This window comes from Molothrus ater, chromosome Z (genome assembly GCF_012460135.2).
Source record: "Molothrus ater isolate BHLD 08-10-18 breed brown headed cowbird chromosome Z, BPBGC_Mater_1.1, whole genome shotgun sequence".
NCBI classification, from domain to species: domain Eukaryota; kingdom Metazoa; phylum Chordata; class Aves; order Passeriformes; family Icteridae; genus Molothrus; species Molothrus ater.
Window position 1 is genome coordinate 38,015,843 of NC_050511.2, and position 21,275 is coordinate 38,037,117.

Here is a 21,275-nt window from a genome sequence, read left to right on the forward strand (position 1 = left end):
GGCCGGGCGGAGGGCAGCAGCCGCCGGTCTCTCGGGGCTCACCCTGCCCGGGGCGCGGGGCGGGCGGCGGTGCGGGCTGCGGGAGGGCGCGGCCGGCGGCGCGCACACAATGGCCGTGCCGGGAGCCGCCCGCAGAGCCGCGCTGGGCGGGTCCCGCCGCCGCGGGCTGGCCGTGCCGGGCCGTGCCGTGCCCAGAGGGGCGGGGCGGGGTGGGCGCACCTGGCCGAGGCGACGGGAGGCGGCGGCGGAGCAGGGGCGGGAGGCCGCGGCGAGGGGCGGAGGGCGGCGCGGCGGGCGGGCCGCTCCTCATTGGCCGTGCGGCCACACCGCGAGTGCCTGCGCGCCCGCCGGGAGCGGCCGCGGCGCTGTCGCCGCTTCCCAGGGCGCGGAGCGGCGGGAGGGCGAGCGGGTAAGCGGGAGGCGCCGCGGGACAACCGGTGCCGTTCGCCCCGGCCCGGCGGCTCGCCCGGGGTCAGATTGCGGAGGTGTCCGGGGGCGGGCCCCTGCCGCAGGCCCGGCGGCACGTCCCGGTTGACAGGACAACGGAGCCACTGAGGAATGCGGCGGGCGGCCGGCCGGCCGGGCTCCGGTGGCCGCCGCGGCGGCTGGGCGGCTGCCGCTGCCGGGGAAGGGGCGGGGGCGCGGAGCGCCGCTTTCTTCTCCCGGCGCTCGGGCAGGGACAGGGGAGGCGCTCTTCGGCCCGCGGGTGCCGCTTCCCTCGCGGGTGAGGAGGACGGGGAGAGCCCCCGGCGCCGGGAGGGACCGCGGGCAGGGGCGTTCACCTCTGCGCTCGTCCGCAGGGCGCGCAGCCGCACGCGGGGCGGCTCCGGGGCGCTGGTGATGAGGGCGCCGAGCAGGGGCTGAAGCCGGCGGCGGGCGGCGACCATGACGGTGTTCCGGCAGGAGAACCTGGAGGAGCACTACGAGACGGGCGAGGACCTTGGCAGGTGGGTGCGGGAGCCGTGGCCTCTGAGCGCGGCGGGGCAAGGGGCGAGGGCAGGCTCACACCCGCGTTGCCTTTCCACCGTGTCTGAGGTGCCCAAAGAGAGAAAGGGATTTGGATTTGAAGTTACCGCGCCTTTGCCTTTTTAACATGGGTCTGATGAGATTTTTGGACAGGGACAGTTCCTAGGCGGTACCTGCTCAGCCCGACACCCTCCCGGGTGCTGTAGTGGGCTAGCAGGGGCGAACCTGCTGTCGGCGGCGCAGCTGTGGCTGTGCGAGGCTGGCTGCTGTTCGCCGGGCGGGGAACTGGAAACGGGCTGGGCTTGAAGGAGGGAAGTTTGCATTGTTCATAGTGTGAAGGACTACGTTTGTATGGCGTGTTGGATTTTGCTTTGAGACTCGATTAAAGGAGTGAGAGAAGCTCTGTATTCCATCTGTATCTGTGGTGAAGATGACTGTCTGGGCATCGCTGCTGGAGCTGGAAGTCAGATTAAGGGATGTGAGCAGAGCGCTGCCAATGCAGAGCTGCCTACTTGAACCTTGGTTCTTGAATTATGTAATTGTGAGCCCCTCCGAGCCCACGATATTAGTCATGCCTTGTTTTTTCAGTGCTTTCCATGTTTTAAGACAGTTTAAAACACTGAATTGTGTTACATGAGAGCCTTTTTTATGTTCTTTCCCCCTTCTTTAAGGAGGAATCCAATGGCATTCTAGCAAACCAGTATGGCAGAATCCTTTTCTAGTGTTCATCCTGGTGATTTCAAAGCAGAGGGTCAGTGTTCAGTTAGCACAGGGCATTCAGTATACGTGGAGCAGATGCCCCCATATCTGCCTCTGTGTACCTTTCCAGTGAAGCGTCCAGTCATAGCTAATGTTGTGAACAAGTTACTTGAATGGGCAGGAACTTAGAAATATTTCATGATTTCTTAAAAATAAATAAAAATAAGAATAAACTAAAACAAAACCCCCAAACAACAATAACAAAAAACCAACCAATGAACCAAAAAACAACCTGAAACCCCACCCAAACAACAACTAACCAACCAAGAAGCACCCCCACATTATAAGAAAGTTAATTGCACTGTATTTCTAGTAAACTTCATCCCATTTTTATGCAAGTTTGTTGATGTGACTTTGACAATAAACACGTACCTTTATTTCCACATAGTATTTTGGGTTGACATTTTCATACATCTAGAGTAACATTCTAGGACTGTGTTAGACTGTGAAGTAATCTTAACTTGCTGGATAACCTCATAGGAAGATGTATTTTCATGCTAAGGCATAAGTTTGGATTTTGTGATCTAAATTATTTTGGCTCCTAAGATTGCTCTATTTCATTTCCAGGTTTTTTTTTTTTTTGACAAGGATACACAGTATTCCAAAACTCAGGTTTAGGTTTCTGGATTCTTAAAAATAAAACAATTGTTGTGCTTACAGATACTGATAAATTATTGACTTCATGGAAGACAATAAAGACGCACATATATTGTGGGGTTTTTAAGATTCTTCAGGGAGAAGACAATGTCAATATTCAAATTTAGAAGATGCTAAGGTTTATGTAATTTCTCCTGTATTTTTTTTTAAAGAGGAAGTATCAGTGCAGTGTTTGGTCTCTGATGCATATTTATGAAATAGAACAATTGCCCTTAGGCCAATTACATAAGAAGTGTTTAAATACATGCAGTTTTTTTTTTCAAATAAATGTTCTTTGGAAGTCACAAGTCACAAGCTCCAGAGCACAGCAGTGGAGAGCAGGCATTTCGTTTTTACAGTATGAGAAGTGCAAACACTGAAAACATTAGGTAGTAAAAGAACAACCAAAAAAAACCAGAACAAATGGAGGGTTTCAAACTGGCAGAGTGTTAGGTAATAGCATTCATTTTAAAAATGGTATATTTATTTTATCATTTACCAACAGGTTATTACAACACTGGGGGGTTTATCCATCCTAATGCTATAGAAGCTTGGCATGCATTCTAAGCCTATAATATTTTATGAATTTTAAAGAATGTTAAAATCTACTCTAGTTTTCACTTGAAAAAGAGTAAAGTAATCTAAGAATCTCATCACTTTTATCTACATATGTGAGAAAATACCACTGAATGGTAAAACATTGTGAAATGTTTGGCAGGGTTTTACTTTAAAAATGGAATATAGGTATTTAAAAGGGCCAAAGCTTTCACTTCAGTATCATTTTAAGAAATCGGGATTATTCCAGTGTGAATTGTCATAAAACCATGAGAGTAAACAAACCTCAGGATATTGTTGTATGGTTTATTCCAGTGGTGTTTAACTTCTTTTTGAACTTAAATTTCTAGGGTTGCACAAACTACTTTTTTGTAAATCTGTCACTTTCCATTCCTCATTTACCCCTTAGCAGGTTTCTGACTGCTAGGTTTGCATATAAATGTAGTTATCCTGAGGCTTATAACTCAAAAAACAGTGAAATATTAAAAATACCTTTAACTTTAAAATTTCTTGTATTCATTTGGGAACCCAAATTGTGAATTAATACTTCAACTAAGCAGTGATGAAAGGTCCCATTTTGCAAAATCAACTGATTTTCCCCCTTCTCTTGGAAGAATGCTTTTATTTCCTCTTACTTAGCTGCAGGCATGAAGCAAAAAAGGTGAATAAATTAACAGGTGAGTTTTTATTGACAGACTTGTGTTTCAATGAAAAGATCCCTAAGTTCTTAGGCCAACCTGCCTTTTCAAAGAGCTCAGTGAATTTTAATTTTAATAATCTACATTGTTTTCCCTTGTAAATTAAGTCTTTGTTACATTATAATACTTCTGACAGTAACTAGAATAAAAATCATTTAAATAAGAAAGGTGTCTTGAAGAAAGCAAATGGGCTGTGTAAATTAAATTTTTGATAGAAAGTAATAAAAGAGGTTTAAGTATTGCTTAGCATAAGACCTAGCATTATTGGAAATAAGAAGGGATGACGGTGTGCCTTGGCTAAAAAAAAATTGTGTTCTCTAGTTTTCTGGTATTATACTGTGCTTTTGCAGAAAAGGCAATAAACAGTCATAGTCCTGTTACCAAAAAAGTCTGAGTTTTCTTCTAGTCTTTAGTTAGTTTTCACTTATGCCTGGAGAGAATAAGAAAAAAGAAATTTGCAATTGTGAATACTGGTAGAATCAACCTTATTTATTTTTCTTGCCCATATCTGATTTCTCCTGACAAGTTCATGGCTGTTAAGGTTGGTTTATCTTAAGCTTTTGTACCAATGCAGTCTTGGGAGACTTATGGATCTAATGCTATCTTTGGAACATATAAGAAGATTGCTCTTGATTAACGTATGGTGTGTTGCATACATGTTTTTTTTGTTTTCCATCTTTCTTACAAATATGAAATGACACGTGTTACTTGTTCATGTGCAGGCTACCTGCAGACGTGTTAAGTAATCATCTAACCATGAAGTTTCAAGGGGTGGTAAACATTATCATGGAAGAGCAACAAATTCACTAAATGCAGTTTTGTCATTTTAATTCTGCCTGCAGTTGCAGGTGGTGTGACTGTGCATTTTAAATACCTTGCTGCAGTGCTTTTACTTCAGTCTTCCCAAAAGTCAGGAATTCAAGTTCAGCAGTATTAAAAACCTCACTATGGTGAGCAAGCAAGTAAAGACCTTCAAAGTACACTGAACCTTTCAAGGTATGTTTTTTACCATGACTGGCCTTGCTTGAGAATTCATACAGTATTGTGAGAAATGTGGTGTTGTTTAAATAATTTTAGGGAGAGCTATCCAAAGCTGTGTTATAAATACATACTGTGTTTGTCTGTGTGAGTTCCTGATCACATAGACAGCTCCTTCTTCCTTCACCCCCAACACCCACGTTTGGTATTTTTGGTTGTTTTATTTTCCTTCAAGCTTTCATGTGCTTTCTAAAAGAGATGCAGAGTGTTAGGGTAAAGTTTTGGAATTGAAGAATGGTATTTGCATTGCACTGTGGTTCACAATTTTTAGATTCTTGTTGATTCAGAAAGCAGGAAGAGGTATCTTAACAGTTTTGAATGTCAGGCTTGTTTGGACCTGTTGGAGTCACTAGGGAAACACTTGTGACTTGTCAGAGGAAGGCGACACTGAATCTTGCCAGTTTTGGAGACTGCTCTGACTCTGCTTGGTAACTCACTAGTCAGAGATGCTAAGAGTAAAAAGTAGCAACCTAACCCTGCTACCTAATGTGCCTAATGGCTTTATCAGTCGTGAGAGAAAAATGCCTAGGCTAACATGCTGAAGATGTTGATAAGAGAGAACAGAGAGCTGTGCAAATATGTATTTACATTCTGTTAGATGTTCCTCTACCTTTCAGAGTTGAGTGAAAAAGGATTGTTTTCTTATTTTTCCAGGAAAATAATTTCCATTGTAAACAGGGAGTATGTAGGCTGAATATACAAATATATATATATGGGCATGAATGTATGTGGTTTGATTTATTCAGATATTGGGTTTTGGTAGCATTGCTTTTTACAACTGCAGAGGCTGCCTGTCATCTATCCAAACACTGCAACTACACTGCACTTCTGTATTGGGAGGAAAGTAAAAGCACTGAAAAAACCCCCAAACAAACGAACCTGAATGGCAACTAGATTTTAACCTTCGTGGCACTTTTCAGGCTTGACAATCTAAGTTAATCTTGCTAACTAGCCCATGTATTAAAATTACCAGGCTCTGTTGTGAGATTTATAGGATGTGAAAGACATCATGAATATCACAAAGGGGATACTTCCTTTCAAAACTGTCACATTTAAAACCCATGACAGCGATCTTTAATAATCTTATAGTGTAACATTTTTTCCTATGTATCAGAAAGTCATATGGGGGAGGGGAAGGAAAGGAGAAGTGTGAAAGATGGTTTTGTAAGGCTAAAACTAGTGCATGTGAGCTACAAACTTTTTAACTGTGGTATATTGAAATTTCCAGTTTCTGTTTCCTTGTGTTTTCTTGATAGAAGAAAGAAAGTAACATTGCTCCATTATAAGGCGTGTGTTAACCTTCCTTTTCATGCAGCAGTAAAATGGTTAAACTGCAGAAGCAGAAGGTGCAAACCCCTGCAGTCCCATTTCCTGTTTTTTGTACATGCATGGTGATAAATACTGCAAGTGTATAATTCACTGGTTTTACAACTACTTTATTCACATTTTAGTAGTACATGATAATTAATTAAATTGAGTGGACTATCGGAGCTTTTCAGGGAAAAGGACTTAAGAAGGTCAAAATGTTGATGACAAAGTCCCTGACCAGGAAACTTGGTTGATTGGTGTCTTTGTGTGCCCTTTTGGGTTTTTTTTGAGGAATTGAACATTGTGTTATTCAAATTACATCAAATAACCCTTTTTGTGCTGTTTTCGAGCCATGGCCATGTTTTATCAGTCAGCTCTTGGAGGAGAAGTTGGTTGTTCCATGCTTGTCTTTAAGTCCTGGCTTTGATGATTGCATGGATACTGAAAAGGAAAGTTTCTTAACTGGAAAACATAGTCGCAAAAATTATGCATCTCAAGTCACTTTGCCTCCCAGACATGCCTCAAAATGTTTCCTTTTCGGAAATGCACAATAACCTGCAAGCTGCTGATTGCGCAGGCTGCAAGAGCTGTCACCATACAATGCCACTGATGACAATTGCTGCCGTATAAAATGTGCTGAGAGGTTTGCTTCATGAAAAGCACAAGAAGTGCTGATGCTTTTTTGGGTATAACTTGTCCTGCTTACTTTATTTCTTTCTCTCGGGAAGAATAATGTCTGCTTTGTATTTCCTTTAAAATACAGTGTAATAAAAACTTGAGCTTGCTGATTATTCTGTGCTTTCAGTTTAAATGCACAAATCTTTGTAAATCTAAACTCATCAGGAAGGAGATAAAAATGCTTGTCTGATTTTTCTTCTAGCCAGGCTCAGTGAGGCATAACCAGTACCAGAGCAGGCGTGGTAGGGGTGTGCTGAAACTCCAATCTGTCCTTCTAGCTTTCCAGATTAGTCCTTCTGTGTTGTGGGGATTTTAAGGTGTTTGGTTTTTTTGCTCCCCATTTTTTCTCTTTACAGATGTTGAGTATGTCATTTGCTCTGCTGGAATTATGTGTACTGAACAGAAGTTGGCCCCTTAAGCCTAGGAAGGGGAGGCTGACACCGCTGTTTCATGAGAGCTTTGTTCAAAGCTCAGGCTGCATGCAGTATTGATGGTTGAAAGGATCAGTATCTCTTTCCTCTGCTGTGTTTCTCTGTAGGCTGTTTTGTTTCAGGGTTGTTTTTTTTTTTTTGGTTTTTTTTTTTTTTTTTTTTTTTGTTGTTTTGTTGTTTTTTTTTTTTTTAGTGCTGCTGTCAAAGGGGAAAAATACCTACCTTATATATAATTTATGGCAGGTGTACACTCTCAGATCAGCTGAAAGACCTGTGAAATCTCAGCCTGCATGGAGTTGTGATTGCCTCCATAAATCTACTTTGAGTTAAATATGCAGGAGGGACAGAGATAAAGAGTCACTTTACCACAAAGACAGAAGAGCATAAACTGACAGCAAGGAAGTATAAGCTGGAAATTAGGAGAACTATGGGAGTTGCAATAGCAATTGAAGTAATCTTCACAAATGGTTGTTGCAGTTAGTCAGAGGTGTTCAAAGCTGGACCAGTTTTTGGAGGAGATTGTGTGTTTCTCATGAGACCCTGGCTTAATGTCCAGTTGTCTTTTTGTTTTTAACTGGCTTGGTTAGAAAACCTGTGTAACTTGTTGATACAATTTTATATTCTGAAGAAATGATGCCAGTTAAAGCAGTGGCTCAGCACCTTGTGTCCTGGATGGTAGTGGCTTTGAAGGAGCTCTGTCTCAAATAAAACTGTTTCTCAAACTCTGTTTTGTCCCCCTTGCATGAAGATAGGTGACACAAAGGAGGGATATCCACTAAACCTGAACAGCATTCATTGACTTGCCATGCAGTATAATAGGTCATACTTAACTATGATGAGTAAGTGGCTGAGATGGGTGAAGCTGAGAAAAGTGCCAATGAAGCCTAAAGATCTTCAAGCCTTTACTGTTTAGTTGCTTGTCTACCTTATGCAGTCAATTTTGGCATAATGTGAAATTTTGCAGAACTGGGTACAAAGGCCAGTGCCAAGGAGTCTAATACAGGTGAGGTTGCTAAACTCTGAGATCTTGTCTAGGAGGTGATACAGGAAGAGTGGAGCATGCACATTTTGGTCAGTTGTTGGGTGAAATTTCTGTTGGTTTTGGTACAGTTATGGAACAGACTAATGACAGAGACGAATTGTATGGGGAGGAATCTCTCCATATCCTTGTAAACCTTGGTATGTCCTTCTTCACATGTTACTTGCAGGTCTTGTCCCTCCATTTGAAAGAGATGGCTGCTGTCCTCTTCTAAAGTGAATAAGAGATGCTAAGCTAAGTGGTGAAGCTGTGAGATGAAGCTGCTTGAGAAAGAAGATTTAAGACTTCAGTACATTTAGCCTTGTTTCACTATGCTTGGAGTGGTATAATATTATTAATATGCTGCAAAAATTAAAATAGTTGGTGAAACAAACTTTAGAAACTATATTTACATTTGCAATTTTTACAGATGGTTCTGCAGGCTGGAATTGAAAGGCTTCCTGCCTCAAGGAAAATGACTTTATGGGACCTGTTGAAATGAACCAGTATGAACAGGGAATTGTATAAATATAGAGCTTGTAAAATTAAAAGAAAGAATTACATGATACTGGAAAAGGAGAAGGCTGATAAGGATACAGTCATTGATGATATTTTGGATCAGTTTAAACACTGTCTTTCAAAGTTTCCAGGCATATTATAGTCCTTGAGGATGTTGTCCTGTTTTATTAAAAGTGTGGTGTTGTTAGCATGCTGGGGTTTTGTGGGTTTTTTTGGTTGTGGCACACGTTGATGTTGGAGGGAATATCTTGTAATAGGTACTTTTCCCTCAGTCCCAGAACAACTTACATGGTTTACAGCAGTGCTGTAAGACACTACAGTGAGTAATACACATGGTGGCCTGCAGCCTTACTCTCTCGGTATCAGAAGTTTAATTTCCTTCCCCTTATTCCTTCCTGTTTGTGCAAGCTGATGTGCCAATCCATTTCTGCTTCCAGAGGCAGTGGTGCTGAGGAGGAAGCACGGCTGCGTGGCTCTCCGTGGCTGCTCATGAGAGTGGACCTGGTGTGCCACTCCACTAGAGTGGTGTGCCACTCTTCTAGACCAAACCTCCCCCAGTGCCATCTGCCTGCAGGTGCAAGTCTCTGTTTGTTATCAAGCTCAGATGGTCTTGTATGTGTTTAACAGAAAGAACAACTGGGTGGTCATGAGCTTATGGGGATCTGTAAGCTTTATCCAAAGCTGGAGATTTCATTGTGTGAATTATAACTGTTTACATACTGATTGAAATTACAGTTTGAGATTTTTTTTTTCTGAATTATACCAAGGAGTGAGGTTTTGGAAAGGATAAAAATTACTTGGGGCAATAGCATTTGTCTGTGCACTTCTTGCCTAAACAGGAGGCTAAGAGCCCGTAACTGAACCAATGTACTGGAAATATTTTATTTCCACTATGTATTTATTTGTGAGCTATTAATGGTGTCCTGCTTTCTGCCTGGTATGTAAATTGGCTTCTGGACTCTTGTACATTTCCTCAGTCTTCTCTCAAGAGTCAGTGGTTGTTTTAGCTTTGAGATACTGGCCAGGTGTGCCTGTAGAAGTATGCACTTAGAGTGCCTGCTCCTATGCCATGGGAACTGATAGCAGAGGGACATTTTCCCCAGACCACAGTCTGTTGGACTAGTGCTCTGAAGTTGTAAGCACTTATGGGACAGAGAAAGGCTTTTCATTTTTTGGAAACTGGTGACTTTTAACTGTCTTGTGCTTATGGAGAAGTGGTGTGGAGACTCATCTCTTCTCTCCTTTCTGTTTGCTGAAGTTTTTAGAGAAGAGAATTGAACTTCACTGCTGATACGGTGTTTTGTAATCCTGTATTTCTAAAGGAGACTAAGAAAACTAATGCATAAAGCTTCAAATCAAAGCTTCTATCGTTTGTGGTGGCTGTTAATTTGGCACTGTGCTTACTTTGCCTAGCTATGTAATAGCTAGGCAAAAGGGTATAATTAAGTGCAGCTAAATTCTGTGCTAACTGAAAATGTTTTATTCTGACATCGTTTACAATTAAGTTATTCTGCCATGTTAAATCATTCTGTGAGGTTTAGTGGGTGACAAGGTGTGGGGTTTCCCCCTCTTGTTAGTTTTGCTCAGCGTGGTTTTTGGTAGTGGAGGAGCCACAGAGGTGGCTGCTGTGAGAAGCTTCTAGAAGTTTCCCACTATGTCCAGCAGAGCCCATCCCTGATGGCTCTGAAGATGAACATGCTGCTGGCCAAAACTGAGCAAATTAAAGATCTGTGATGACATATTTAAGAAGAAAATGAGACCAAAGTGGGGCACAGGTTTGGGGTTTTTTTCTCTAGCCAGAGGAGGAGGTGAGAACACATGAGAGAAACAACATGGAGACACCAAGGTCAGTGGAGAAGGACAGCAGGAGGTGCTCCAGGCACTGGAGCTGAGAGTCCTCTGCAGTCCCTGGTGCAGACCATGGTGAAGCAGCTGTGCTCCTGCAGCCCATGGGGATCCATGGGGGATGCACAGATCCACCCACGGCCCACGGGGGAGGTGTTCAGGCTGAAGTGGGTGGATGCCTGGAGGAGGCTGTGATCCAGTGGGAGACCTCATGGACAGGGAGGGCCCTGCTTCCAGGCTGGAGCAGCCTGTCCTTGGAGGACTGCACCTCATGGGGAGAGACCCATAGCACAGCAGTTTTGGGAGAACTGCGTGCCCATGGGAGGGGCTCAGTTCCTGCAATTTTGGGAGGACTGCTGCTCATGAGAGTGGACCCATGCTGGAGTAGTTTATGGAGAACTGTCTCCTGTGGGAGGAAGCCCGCGTCTCACAGGGGAAGGACCCTTCTCCCAGAGCAGTGGAAGAAAACCTTGGGTGGTGAACTGACCAAAGCCCCCACACCCTGTCTCCCTGCGCTGGGAGGGGTTGGCTGGGTGGGAAGGAGGGGTTGGCTGGGGGAAGGAAGTGCGAAGGAGGGGTTGGCTGGGGGAAGAAGAAGTGTTTTAAGGGCTTATTTTACTTCTCATTATCCTCCTCTGATTTTTTTTTGTAATAAATTCACTTTGTACCTCTAAGTTGAGCCTGTTTTTTCCCTTGGAGGGTTTTCTCATGGTTCTTGTCAACTCATGAAGCCTTGGTTAATTTTTTTCTCTCCTCTGCCCAGCTGTGACAGGGGAGGGTGACTTTTGTAGGTGCCTGGTGTTTGGCCAGTGTCAAACCATAACATGGCTTTTGTCCACCAAGGAAAATAATACTACTGTGGATCTTACTTGGATCCTACAACTTTGAGGCCAAGAACTCAACATTGAATAACTCTGTCAACAAGACTGGGAGTTTATTATTGTAAAAGGCAAAAAAAATATATGAAAGTCTTGAATGGTAAAAGATTTTATCTTTCAATGCCTCTCTTCTTGCTGACTTGGACTCTTTTGTTAGGACACTTGGCTCCTGTTACCTTTAAAAAAGGTAATGCAGATGTAATCCTAGAGATAGGTACTTCAAATTCTCTCCTTCAGCTTTCTCTTTCTTTTAGGGATTTAGTTTTGTTTGCTTTGGGTTTGAGTATGTGTTTTTGTTTTGTTGTGGTTTTTATTCCTTGCAAACACAGACTTCAAACATTTTGGTATGGGAGTGTTGATTTTTTGGTATATTATCTGTCTGGCAATATTTTCTTATCTCCATGAGCGGGACCATCTGTGTAGAATTGCCATTGATTGCCTGGTGAAGGAAAGCACGTCAGGGAATGGCTCCGTTCCTTATATCTCATCTTTTCTCATGGTTTTTTATTTGAAAGGGCCTTCTGATACTATTTACTTCACATTCTTGTCTGAAAGGAGGATATCACTTTTCCTGGCTTTGCTGCCAGTTCTAACATTAGCTGAAGAACAAACTATTCCAGATTCTATCTTGCAAAGCTGGTCTACTTCTGCTACCTCTTTTGTTCCTCCAGAAAGAAACCTTTACATTACTGTTCCTCATAAGGGTGTGTTAGCTCCTGGTCCGTGCTGCTCTGCCTGCCTGCAAGCCCACCCAGGGTGGCTAAGCCAGCCTAGTGCCAGGGTCAGAGGATGGGATGGTCCTGTTCCTCACCCTCCTGTTCCTCACTGAGCAGCATTCTCCTGCCCTAGCACTGGCACCATCCTGAGCGCAGCCTGGAAGCAGGAGGGGATTACAGATTGAGCTCCCTGAACTGGGTCAGCACGGGCATGTCAGACAAGGATCAGTGCCAGCCAGCAGCACAGCATAGGAATGCAGGGCCCGTGGGATGGGGAAGCCTCTGTTTGTGACAGGTACTGGCTCGGCCTACTACAGCATGCTGAAAGCCTGCACCGATGTGCTGTGCCTCAGAGCTGTGCAGGTCTGGCCAGCCAAGGCCTTGTGGAAGAGCTGCTCTGAACTGGGGAGCAAAACCTGACTGTGATTAACCCTGGACAATGAGACTGGTGACAGCACAGTCTCAGTATGTTTTCCCGTGGCAGCAGCCACAGAGTAGCCAGACAAGCCCTCCTTTGCACGGAGGTCAGAAAGGACAACTTGGAATTATTTTTTTTTAAAGTTTTTTGGTTTTTTTTTTTAATGTTCTAAATTCTGAAGTGCCCAAGCTCATCTACAGATGTGAATAGCTGTGAATCTGTGAATAAAAGCTGAAGATCTGGGGAAGCAGACAATTACTTGGTTTTAGTTAGTAGCTCATAAAACCATAATGTATGTATATGGGAGTTACTAAGGCACTTAGCATGAGAGCATTGTGTTTGTGACACAAACTGCTTTGTTTGTAATGCCATGTCATCTTGAAAAGCTGCCTTTAAGTCACGGAAAACACTAGCTTAAGTGATGTGTTTATAGTTCAGTGAGTTTCTTACATATTTAGCTAACATCCGGTTAATAACTGGAGGAGAAAATCCAGAATTTTTCTACACAAAAAATTACTCCACCATCTCCTGTGGAATGTAAGTAGGTTGTTTCTCCTTATGCTCTAATACTAAAAGGTTAGTAATGCACCTGTGTATTTTAGTAATTCTTCATACCTGGTAGAAGTAGAAAGTAACCAAACTTTACATCCTTTCCCACCTTCAATTTGTATAATTTCTAGAGAAAGCTGAGTCATAACCTGCTTGGGGCTTTGTAGTCCATCCTCACTTCTGCTCTTAGTGATTAGATTTCATCATTTGTCTAGCAAGTGTTTGACTGATCCATACTCTATGACTGTATTAAATGGGTTTTTTCAATTCTACTGAAAAAAAATTTTCTTACATTAGCATTGTTTAATGTATTTAACAGGTACAGCTGTGCTGTAAAGGTGATGAATTTGTATTTTTATTTGTGGCCATTGAACATAAAAACCTTCTGGAGTAAAAATCTCCATAGGAATGATGCTTATAGGCACAGTGTTATTGATCATAAGGATGGTAGGTCATACACCACTAAATAGGGAATTTCTGAAAAGGTGAAAGGAAGAAAGACTGTTCATTGTGATGAAAGAGTGGATCACACAAATGAGGTCTGATAAGAATTATCACTAGACTTTTCTTTCCCAAGTTGAAGGACAAACACTGATTCAGGCATGCTTCAAAACCCATTGCTGAAAAGAGAAGCACATAACTCAAAACACTAGTTATGAAATAGCAGCAAGAACAGTCTTTAGCATCACCAAAATCAAATGTTTGTTCTGCTCATATGTTCTAATATTCACACCAGTCTCCTGGTTTTAAGATTTTCTGAGCTAGTGATAACTGAGCTTTTATGATCAGTTCCGAGTCAGACTTATGTCACATGTCTTTAAACATTTAGCTAGATTAACTTACATTTTAAGGTTAATTGCTGAGTTAGTTTACAAATTTCATTAAAAGCCCAAAAGAAGGGGGAAATGAAGTATTAAATAACAGTAAAAGCATTTAGACTAAAGTACTTGCAAGGTATATAAAGTTCTGTATTTATATGGCAATACTTAGGCATTGATTCTTAAAGTAGCTGTATGTGTACATGTACTTTTTAATACTATGGATGGCAGTTGCTTGAAAATCTCTGGCTTTCTTTGCATTATTTCTTTTTCTTTCTTTTTTCTTTTTTTTCTTTTTTTTTTTTTTCATTTTCCTGTATGGTTTAGCTGTAGCTATTACTTCAACGGCTTACAAGTGTGAGTACTCCACTTTTCATAGTGTAAGATGATTTCTGAAAATACTTTAGCAGATGTACATGTATTCAGACCAAACAGGTTTCTACAAACTCCAGCCCAGGCATCATTAATAGAAAATGGGTGATATACAGCTGCCTTGGTAGTTTTACAGCCATACACATTCTTCCAGCTTGTACACTAAATACCATTACATTTTGACATAGACTTTACATCTGTGTTTTAAACCCCTTTGTCTGTGAGTAGACTTTGGTTAAAAGTTATTTTCTCTAGTACTTTCTAGCTCTTCACATTCTGTAGTTTGATAATTACTTAAATATTTTGTTAAGGCATTTGAGGCATAGGGGCATCTCACATTTTCACTTTTGTGTTCTTTTTACCATCCTCAAGTTTTACCCAGAATCCTACCTGTGTTTAGACTGAGTTCACTCTCATACTGGTTGTGTTCATTTTCCATTTGTCACATCACCACGTTCAGTGAATTATTGTTCCCATTGTAACTGCAAATGAGCAATTCCGAATTCCTCTAGAACAGGTCAGTTCTTTTAGCAATGCATGTGTCAAAGGTTAGTGACTCAGAAGTGTCGCTTGGGAGAGAACCACAGAATACCAAAATTCACTTGATCTAACATGACATTTCTTTTTGTGGAAGTGGAAGAGACAGTGCTGCTGTGAAAGTGCAGTGCAGCCCTGCTTTTTTCTGTATATGAGAAAGGTAAGAGCTCTTGAGCTTTGCAGTATTGATTAGTCTCATATTAAAAAGAAAAATTTAAAAAAAATTGAACATCTCACAGAGAAGACTGTTAGTAGTATATACTATCTCTCAGCTTCTCTGTCTGTATAATGCCTCTGCATTTATGTCACATTGCGCTATATTACATGAAACTCTAATGTGAAATGTAATCCTATGGTAAAATTAATTCTCAGGAAGGAACCAAGAAAAAATGTTTATCTCCTGAGCAGTGAAAAGTTTTACTGCACCTGAAGTGTGGAAGTTACAGCTGTTAGATATTATGCTTCTGCTTGCAAGAAATAGCCAACAGCTGCTTTTTTTTTTTTTTTAACCCTCCTTTCCCTCAATAATGTAATTGCTGTTCCTACTAGGCAGTAACTGGATTGGACAGCATAAAAATAGTGTCTGACCATTACTCAGTCTTTTGTAGGAAGTTTCGGCAATGTTGATAACTTGCATTTCTTGTCTTGTCTATTGGCACAGTGACAAGTATGCATGTTCGGTGTTACCCAGACTGTAAAAGTGAGTGCTGGATAGACAATATGAAACTGGAGACAGAGCTGAATTGTTTATATGCATACAGGAAGGAGGGAAGGTTTTGTCTCTGCCTGTCTAGTGTTTGCCTCTCACCCACCTATTCAACATGTTGTTTGTTCAGAGTGCTAGAAGAAGCAGGAAAGAGAATTTAATTTTTGGCTACTTTCAGAAGAGTAATTCTGTCAATTTCTTGCAGCCATGTGTAAAGCTGTTAGTGTGTCTCTGTTTTGTATTGCAGTAATCCATGGGTTTCCAGGAGAACAGAATCATCAAACCTTCAGTAATGCTTCCAGCTTTTTCAGTGTGCCTTTTCTTCTGAACATCTGCTGCCAACATAGACCCAGAGCACTTTACTCATTCAAATTTGCATTCCAAAACCCAAATGTGAATATAAGAAAAAGAATCTGACATCAGAATTCCTGCTTATGCAAAATAATCTGGTTTTTTTTCCTAAGAATTACAGAACTCTGTAAAAGCATGTAATATCTCTTTGTTCTGGTTAAAAGTAACAAAAATCTACTTATTTGCCTGACAACTAAGCCATTGACAAAAGTGTAATTTAGAATGAACAAGACAGTACTGGTGAGCACATTGATGTGAAGAAGTTCCTTTTTGTTTCTGTGTACAGCTTATGACTTGGAACACTTTTTCTATTTGTACACAGATGCCAGGTTTTCTGTGCCAAGAATGTTCCTTTCATACACTACAAAGTTCTAGCAACTGCATCTCCTCTTTCTGGCAAGGGCTTTGTATGTGCTTTAGAGTTAAATCCTTCTACTTCTTTTCTGCTTCATCTCCCGTGCATGCTTTCATTCCTTGACCTTCAGTTGCACTAAACTAATTTTCAAGAGCACGGTTTGACCTAATTGCTTAGCAGAGTATGATCATAGAGAAACCCATATATTGTCTGATAACCCTGTGGTCATAACTTCTTTAAAGTCATGTGCTCCTTTGAAAGAAGAAGACCACATTGATTGCAGGGAGGGCTGTGTGCTGGTGCTGTCTGTGGAGGATTTAGTAGCTGCAAGATCTTTCCTTTCTCTTACTTTTTAGTCTAAAATACTATTGCCATGTCACCTTTTCTTCTGGAAAAACCCTATCCTTCATGCTGCACTTCAGAAAGACAAACTCTTGAATCTGTGCCTGTGTTTCTGCACATTGTTTTTTATAAGGCTTATGTGCAGGCGTAATGTAAATTTGCAATGCTGTCATGATTTGGAAGCAGGTAACTAATAAGAGGTCATAAGTCAAAGTAGAACAAGAGATGAAATGACAGCTATTAACCCCCATGTTCTGAAAAGGTTTTAAGCACAGCAGCAAGCAAATGTAGGAGGAAGAGAGGGAGCATGATTACCTCATGTCAGCAATGCCTTCCTTAGCTGCACCTTGCTGCAAACCTTCTGGTGCCTTTTCAATACTGGTGGTACTTTATGTCTAGCTCATCAGGGCCATCTCTAAAAAAAACTTGAAGGTGTACTCTGCTGCAGAGTGAAGCTTTCATCTACTGAAGCTTGTGTTACCTACCCTTGCTCACTGTGTTGATGAATGTGGGGCTGCACTGTAACAGACCCTGTGAAGAGTCCCTTAATGCACTTCTGGTTTAAGCTTTGTGTAATGGTAACATAAATGAGAGAGCCAAGTGAAGGAATGTTTTCTCTGTCTCCTTTGTAAGGCAGATGGAAATTGCTTTCAATTTCCTTGTGTATGTCTATCTGTAGTAAAACAAGCCACAGATTAAGTGGAGGCACAGGAGTTTTGCAAGCTTATGGAGTAGCCTAGTGACAGGAAAATTCACTTGCTAAAATAAGACTTTTACTGTCAAGTAGGAAGTGTGTTAGGATTATTAAAGCTGATGATCTGCGATGTACGGTGCAAGGAAGAACATCATCGTTTCTGAGCTGATGTTGGATTCATTTGCTAAATAAAATAATTTTGAGATATTAATTTTTATCTTTTCTTGCAGGAACGATTGTGCCTCTGTAGGAGATTTTACTGCTTGAATCGTGCAGAATTCAAAGTAGGAGCTTTGAATTGTATTGAGCTGTACTTGACTTGTAACACTTAGTAGTATCCTTTATGCTGTCACCATGACTGCTTCTTGCAGGGAAAAAGAAACCTGAGGCAGGAGAGCTCTTCTGACTGTCTTTCATTTCAAAAGTAGGAAGCAAACTATATTATATATTTTTTGTTGTTTATGTATTCTGGTATTAGACAGCTTTTCTGTCTTTTTTGTAACTTCTTTTTTAAAAAGTTAGGGACAATAGGGTGATGCACTTTAAGTGTCATGTGTGTACTGCATGCTGTGTGTTGCCAAGGATGTCTTTTCAAATTAATATCATTCATTTTATACAATGCTGTTGGTCTGTAATTTATGCTGTAAGGTTTACAGCCCATGACCCTTGAGCATACAACATTAAGTACTCTTGTAGCTGGTCTTTTAGAATCAATGAGAGGGTAAAAGCAAGTGGGAATATATTTGTAAGGACATGATTCCCTTTTTTTCTTAAAAATAGAGGTGGAGGGGATGAGGACTGTGTGCCTTTTTGTAGAGACATGCAGGATGTACGGTAGTTGTGTTTCTGTGCTTGGTTTTTCATCAATTTTTACCATACATGTACTGTTATTGGTATGTTTTGGGAGGTCTAGTGTTTAGTCAGCTGCACAAAATTACTTGATAAAGAAGTTCTGTTCCTTCACCCAATTCTCTTCCTTGTTTGGAAGGACTATGAATTTTTAAACTGCTTTTAACATTTAAACACAACTATCTACTATCTGCTAAGTAGTGTTATCTTTAATACTGTTTATGGCTGGTGGTTTTTCATACATTCTCAAGAATGACAAGTAGCTGTCATAAAGAAAAAGAAGGATCTTTTGAAACAGTTTCCTAGCCCATTTAGACCTGAAACTCTGGAAAAAGCAAGATAACATAATGTGATATCTATTGAACTGATAATTGAATCTACCCTCTAGGGAAAGGGATGAGCTTTATGGATATGGTTGCCGCCACCTTGTTGTAGTTATCAAATGTGCATGAGAGTGTTTGAGTTGCATGTACCTGCATGGAGGTAGTTACTGCACATTTCTCAGATACACAATGTAGCCTTATGCTGGCATGAGAGCAGGTTTACTCTGGCTTTACTGTAGGTATTTATAATGGCTTTTCCTTGTGTAGCGTGGAGCAGGGGGCTTGCTTTAACAAAAGCAAAGAGCTGCAAGTTTCAGGTCTGCTGCCTGGAGTGCTGGTATTCACCTTATCTTTTCAGTAGATTCCTGTATTTCAAGATTACAAAGATTAACCCATTTCTTCCCTGTGCAAAGCTCAGACTAGGTTGTTAAGCACATTTGACAGCTTGTTTGTGTGTAGCTTTTTAAAAATCAATTGTGTTCTCTACCCATTGTTCTTCCTTCTCTTTCTTCCTCCTTGTATTAAGGTTCAGTTTTTTCTGTACACCATGAGAAGCAACACATCACTGCCTTCTGGTCTGCCTAGGATGTTATCTTTGCTTACATTTGCTTTTTGCCCTCTGCACTTTGGCAGCTATTCAATGTCAACATGATATTCACTTCCTGATGCCTGTTGGATATTTTCCTTGACTTTATCTCCAAGTGTCAAAATGCACCATGCTGTCCTTAATCACTCAATAAACAGACAGGAGCTGAGATTTTCCAGGATGTTAAAAGGTTGAAAACATGTTCAGATTTAGCCTGAAATCATCTCCTCTGCCTGTGTTGTGCTTTTAGCCTATTATTTTCTTCCTTAGAAAGTTGACTCGTTTAGTAATAAGCTCACCTTGGTACACAGTATATTCCTGTCAGCTGAGTTTTGTGGTTGCTTAAAGTTTTGTTTTCTTAAAGTTGATATAGCTGTTTTAACCAAAAGTTATTGGAATATAAAAAAAAGAAAAAATCCAACTTCCCCAACACCTCAGCTTAAAAATCAATCACAAGACAATAGTGGAGCTAGGATCATTGTCATCAGAAGAAATATTACAGGGAAATCTTATGTATATTAATTTTTAAATTGCTAATTATTAATATTTCCCTTGGTTATTCATAAGTAAGTGATGGAAAATTTAATTTCTCTGTAAACAATTAGAATTTTTGTTCTGAAAATTGGACAGTAACTGTTTTTGTACAGGGTAGGAAGATGCTGAGAAAAGAAGTAGTCCCAATATCTTAGCATTTTTCAGATTCATCTGCATTTCATATTTTCTGCGTACTTTTGAGAGGTCTCTAAAGGTCAATTTACAGTCTCTTCTTTGCCCTTTGCAGCTGCTGCATTGCTTTTAAGCAATGCAGTTTTAGGTGTTTGGAATGAGCATTCCATTGTGGTTTTGGTTGGAGGAAGTTACTCTGATTCTGTCTGAAGAACTATTTCAGAGACAGAACTATAAAGTGGCCTTTTGATCTGATCATAATGAAGCAACTGTTGAATTAATCACTTTTTTCCTTTGGAGACACCAAAGTTGGTCCTGCATACAACATCACTATTGTCTGTACTAGCCTTTCTGCTGAAGTTCCCAAGCATTTAAGCTGCACATCAATACTCTTGTGGGATTAGAAGGTGATGTAATAAAGGAGTATCTTTATTGTATTATGCATTTCTGTTGAATTTCAAGTTACAGGGGCAGTTATGCAGTTTGACTGTTCCGCTCACTTGAAAAGGCCTTCAGAACCATTGCATGATGGCCCCTTAGCTTTCTGTGGAATTTGGGTATAACTTGTCAACAGGGAAAGCTGACGAAAATATTTGGAGTTGACTTTGTACTTTTTAACATAGATGGTTTGGTGCTACTGCTGTAAAGTTAATGTAACAAAGTGTAATGTTTTCAATTCTGTCCTCTCAGCTTCATAGTTCAGGGAGCAAATCATCTACAGGGAAAATTTTCTGACCTATTTTGCATATTCTTTCAGTCTTAATTTAAAACCATGAGCTTATATTTGATATTAGGCGATCCATCTCTGTCCTATATAAAAAAATAAAATTTGATGTTTCCATAATATTATCCCAAATGTAGTGAACTAGCTATAATGAATTTCAGTTTTGTTTCTTAACCTGAGAATAATTAATTTTCTGTGGTTGGAAGAAACTGAGCAGCCTAGTTGCAGTGACCATGCACTGGTGGAGTTAGCAGTGCTGAGGGATATGGGTCAGGTAAGCTGTAAAGTTAGGCTTCTGAACTTTAGGAAAGCAGACTTTGAGCTCTTCAGGGAGATAGGCAGTGGGCTCTCCTGGGAAACTGCCCAGAGGATCAAAGGAGTGGAACAGAGATCTCTGAGGAAGTCTTCCATAGAGCAGAAGAGCTGGCAATCCCCAGGAACAAAAAACTGGGCAAGGAAGGCAAGACACCAGAATGTCTGAGTAGGTTACTGCTGGTCAAACTAAAATTTGAATGAATCAAATGCAGAGGCAGTGGAGACAAGGACAGATGAGCTGGGAAAGGCATAGAGATGAAATTCAGTTGAGCAGTGATGGGGTGAGAAAGGCTAAGCTGTACACTCTCTGATAAGCAACACTGGCAAACTGGTACAAAGGATGAAGAGAATCCTACAATAAAGATAAAAATTTTACAAGAGCAGATAGTCGCAGGACAAGGATTGAGAATGACTTCAGACTGAAAGAGGGTTGGTTTAGATTAGACACTAGACAAAAACTCTTTGCTGTGAGGGTGGTGAGGCACTGGCACAGGTTGCCCAGAGATGTTGTGGATGCCCCATCCCTGGAAGTCTTTGAGGCCAGGTTGGATGAGGCTCTGAGCAAGCTGGTCTAGTGGGAGTTATGCATGCCCTGGGTGGCAGTGGGGGGACATCCTAGGACATG

General features: G+C 41.2%; 1 protein-coding gene across 1 annotated transcript in view; it reads left to right on the forward strand.

The window, feature by feature from the left end:
* Positions 1 to 341: 341 nt before the first annotated feature.
* The window catches only part of DAPK1 (death associated protein kinase 1), an 83,827-nt gene continuing 62,893 nt past the window's right edge, over positions 342 to 21,275 (forward strand). The window contains exons 1-2 of the mRNA XM_036402936.2: positions 342 to 409; positions 801 to 947. Of these exons, the coding sequence (XP_036258829.1) occupies positions 886 to 947 (62 nt within the window). The 5' untranslated portion in view covers positions 342 to 409; positions 801 to 885. The remainder of the gene's footprint in view (positions 410 to 800; positions 948 to 21,275) is intronic.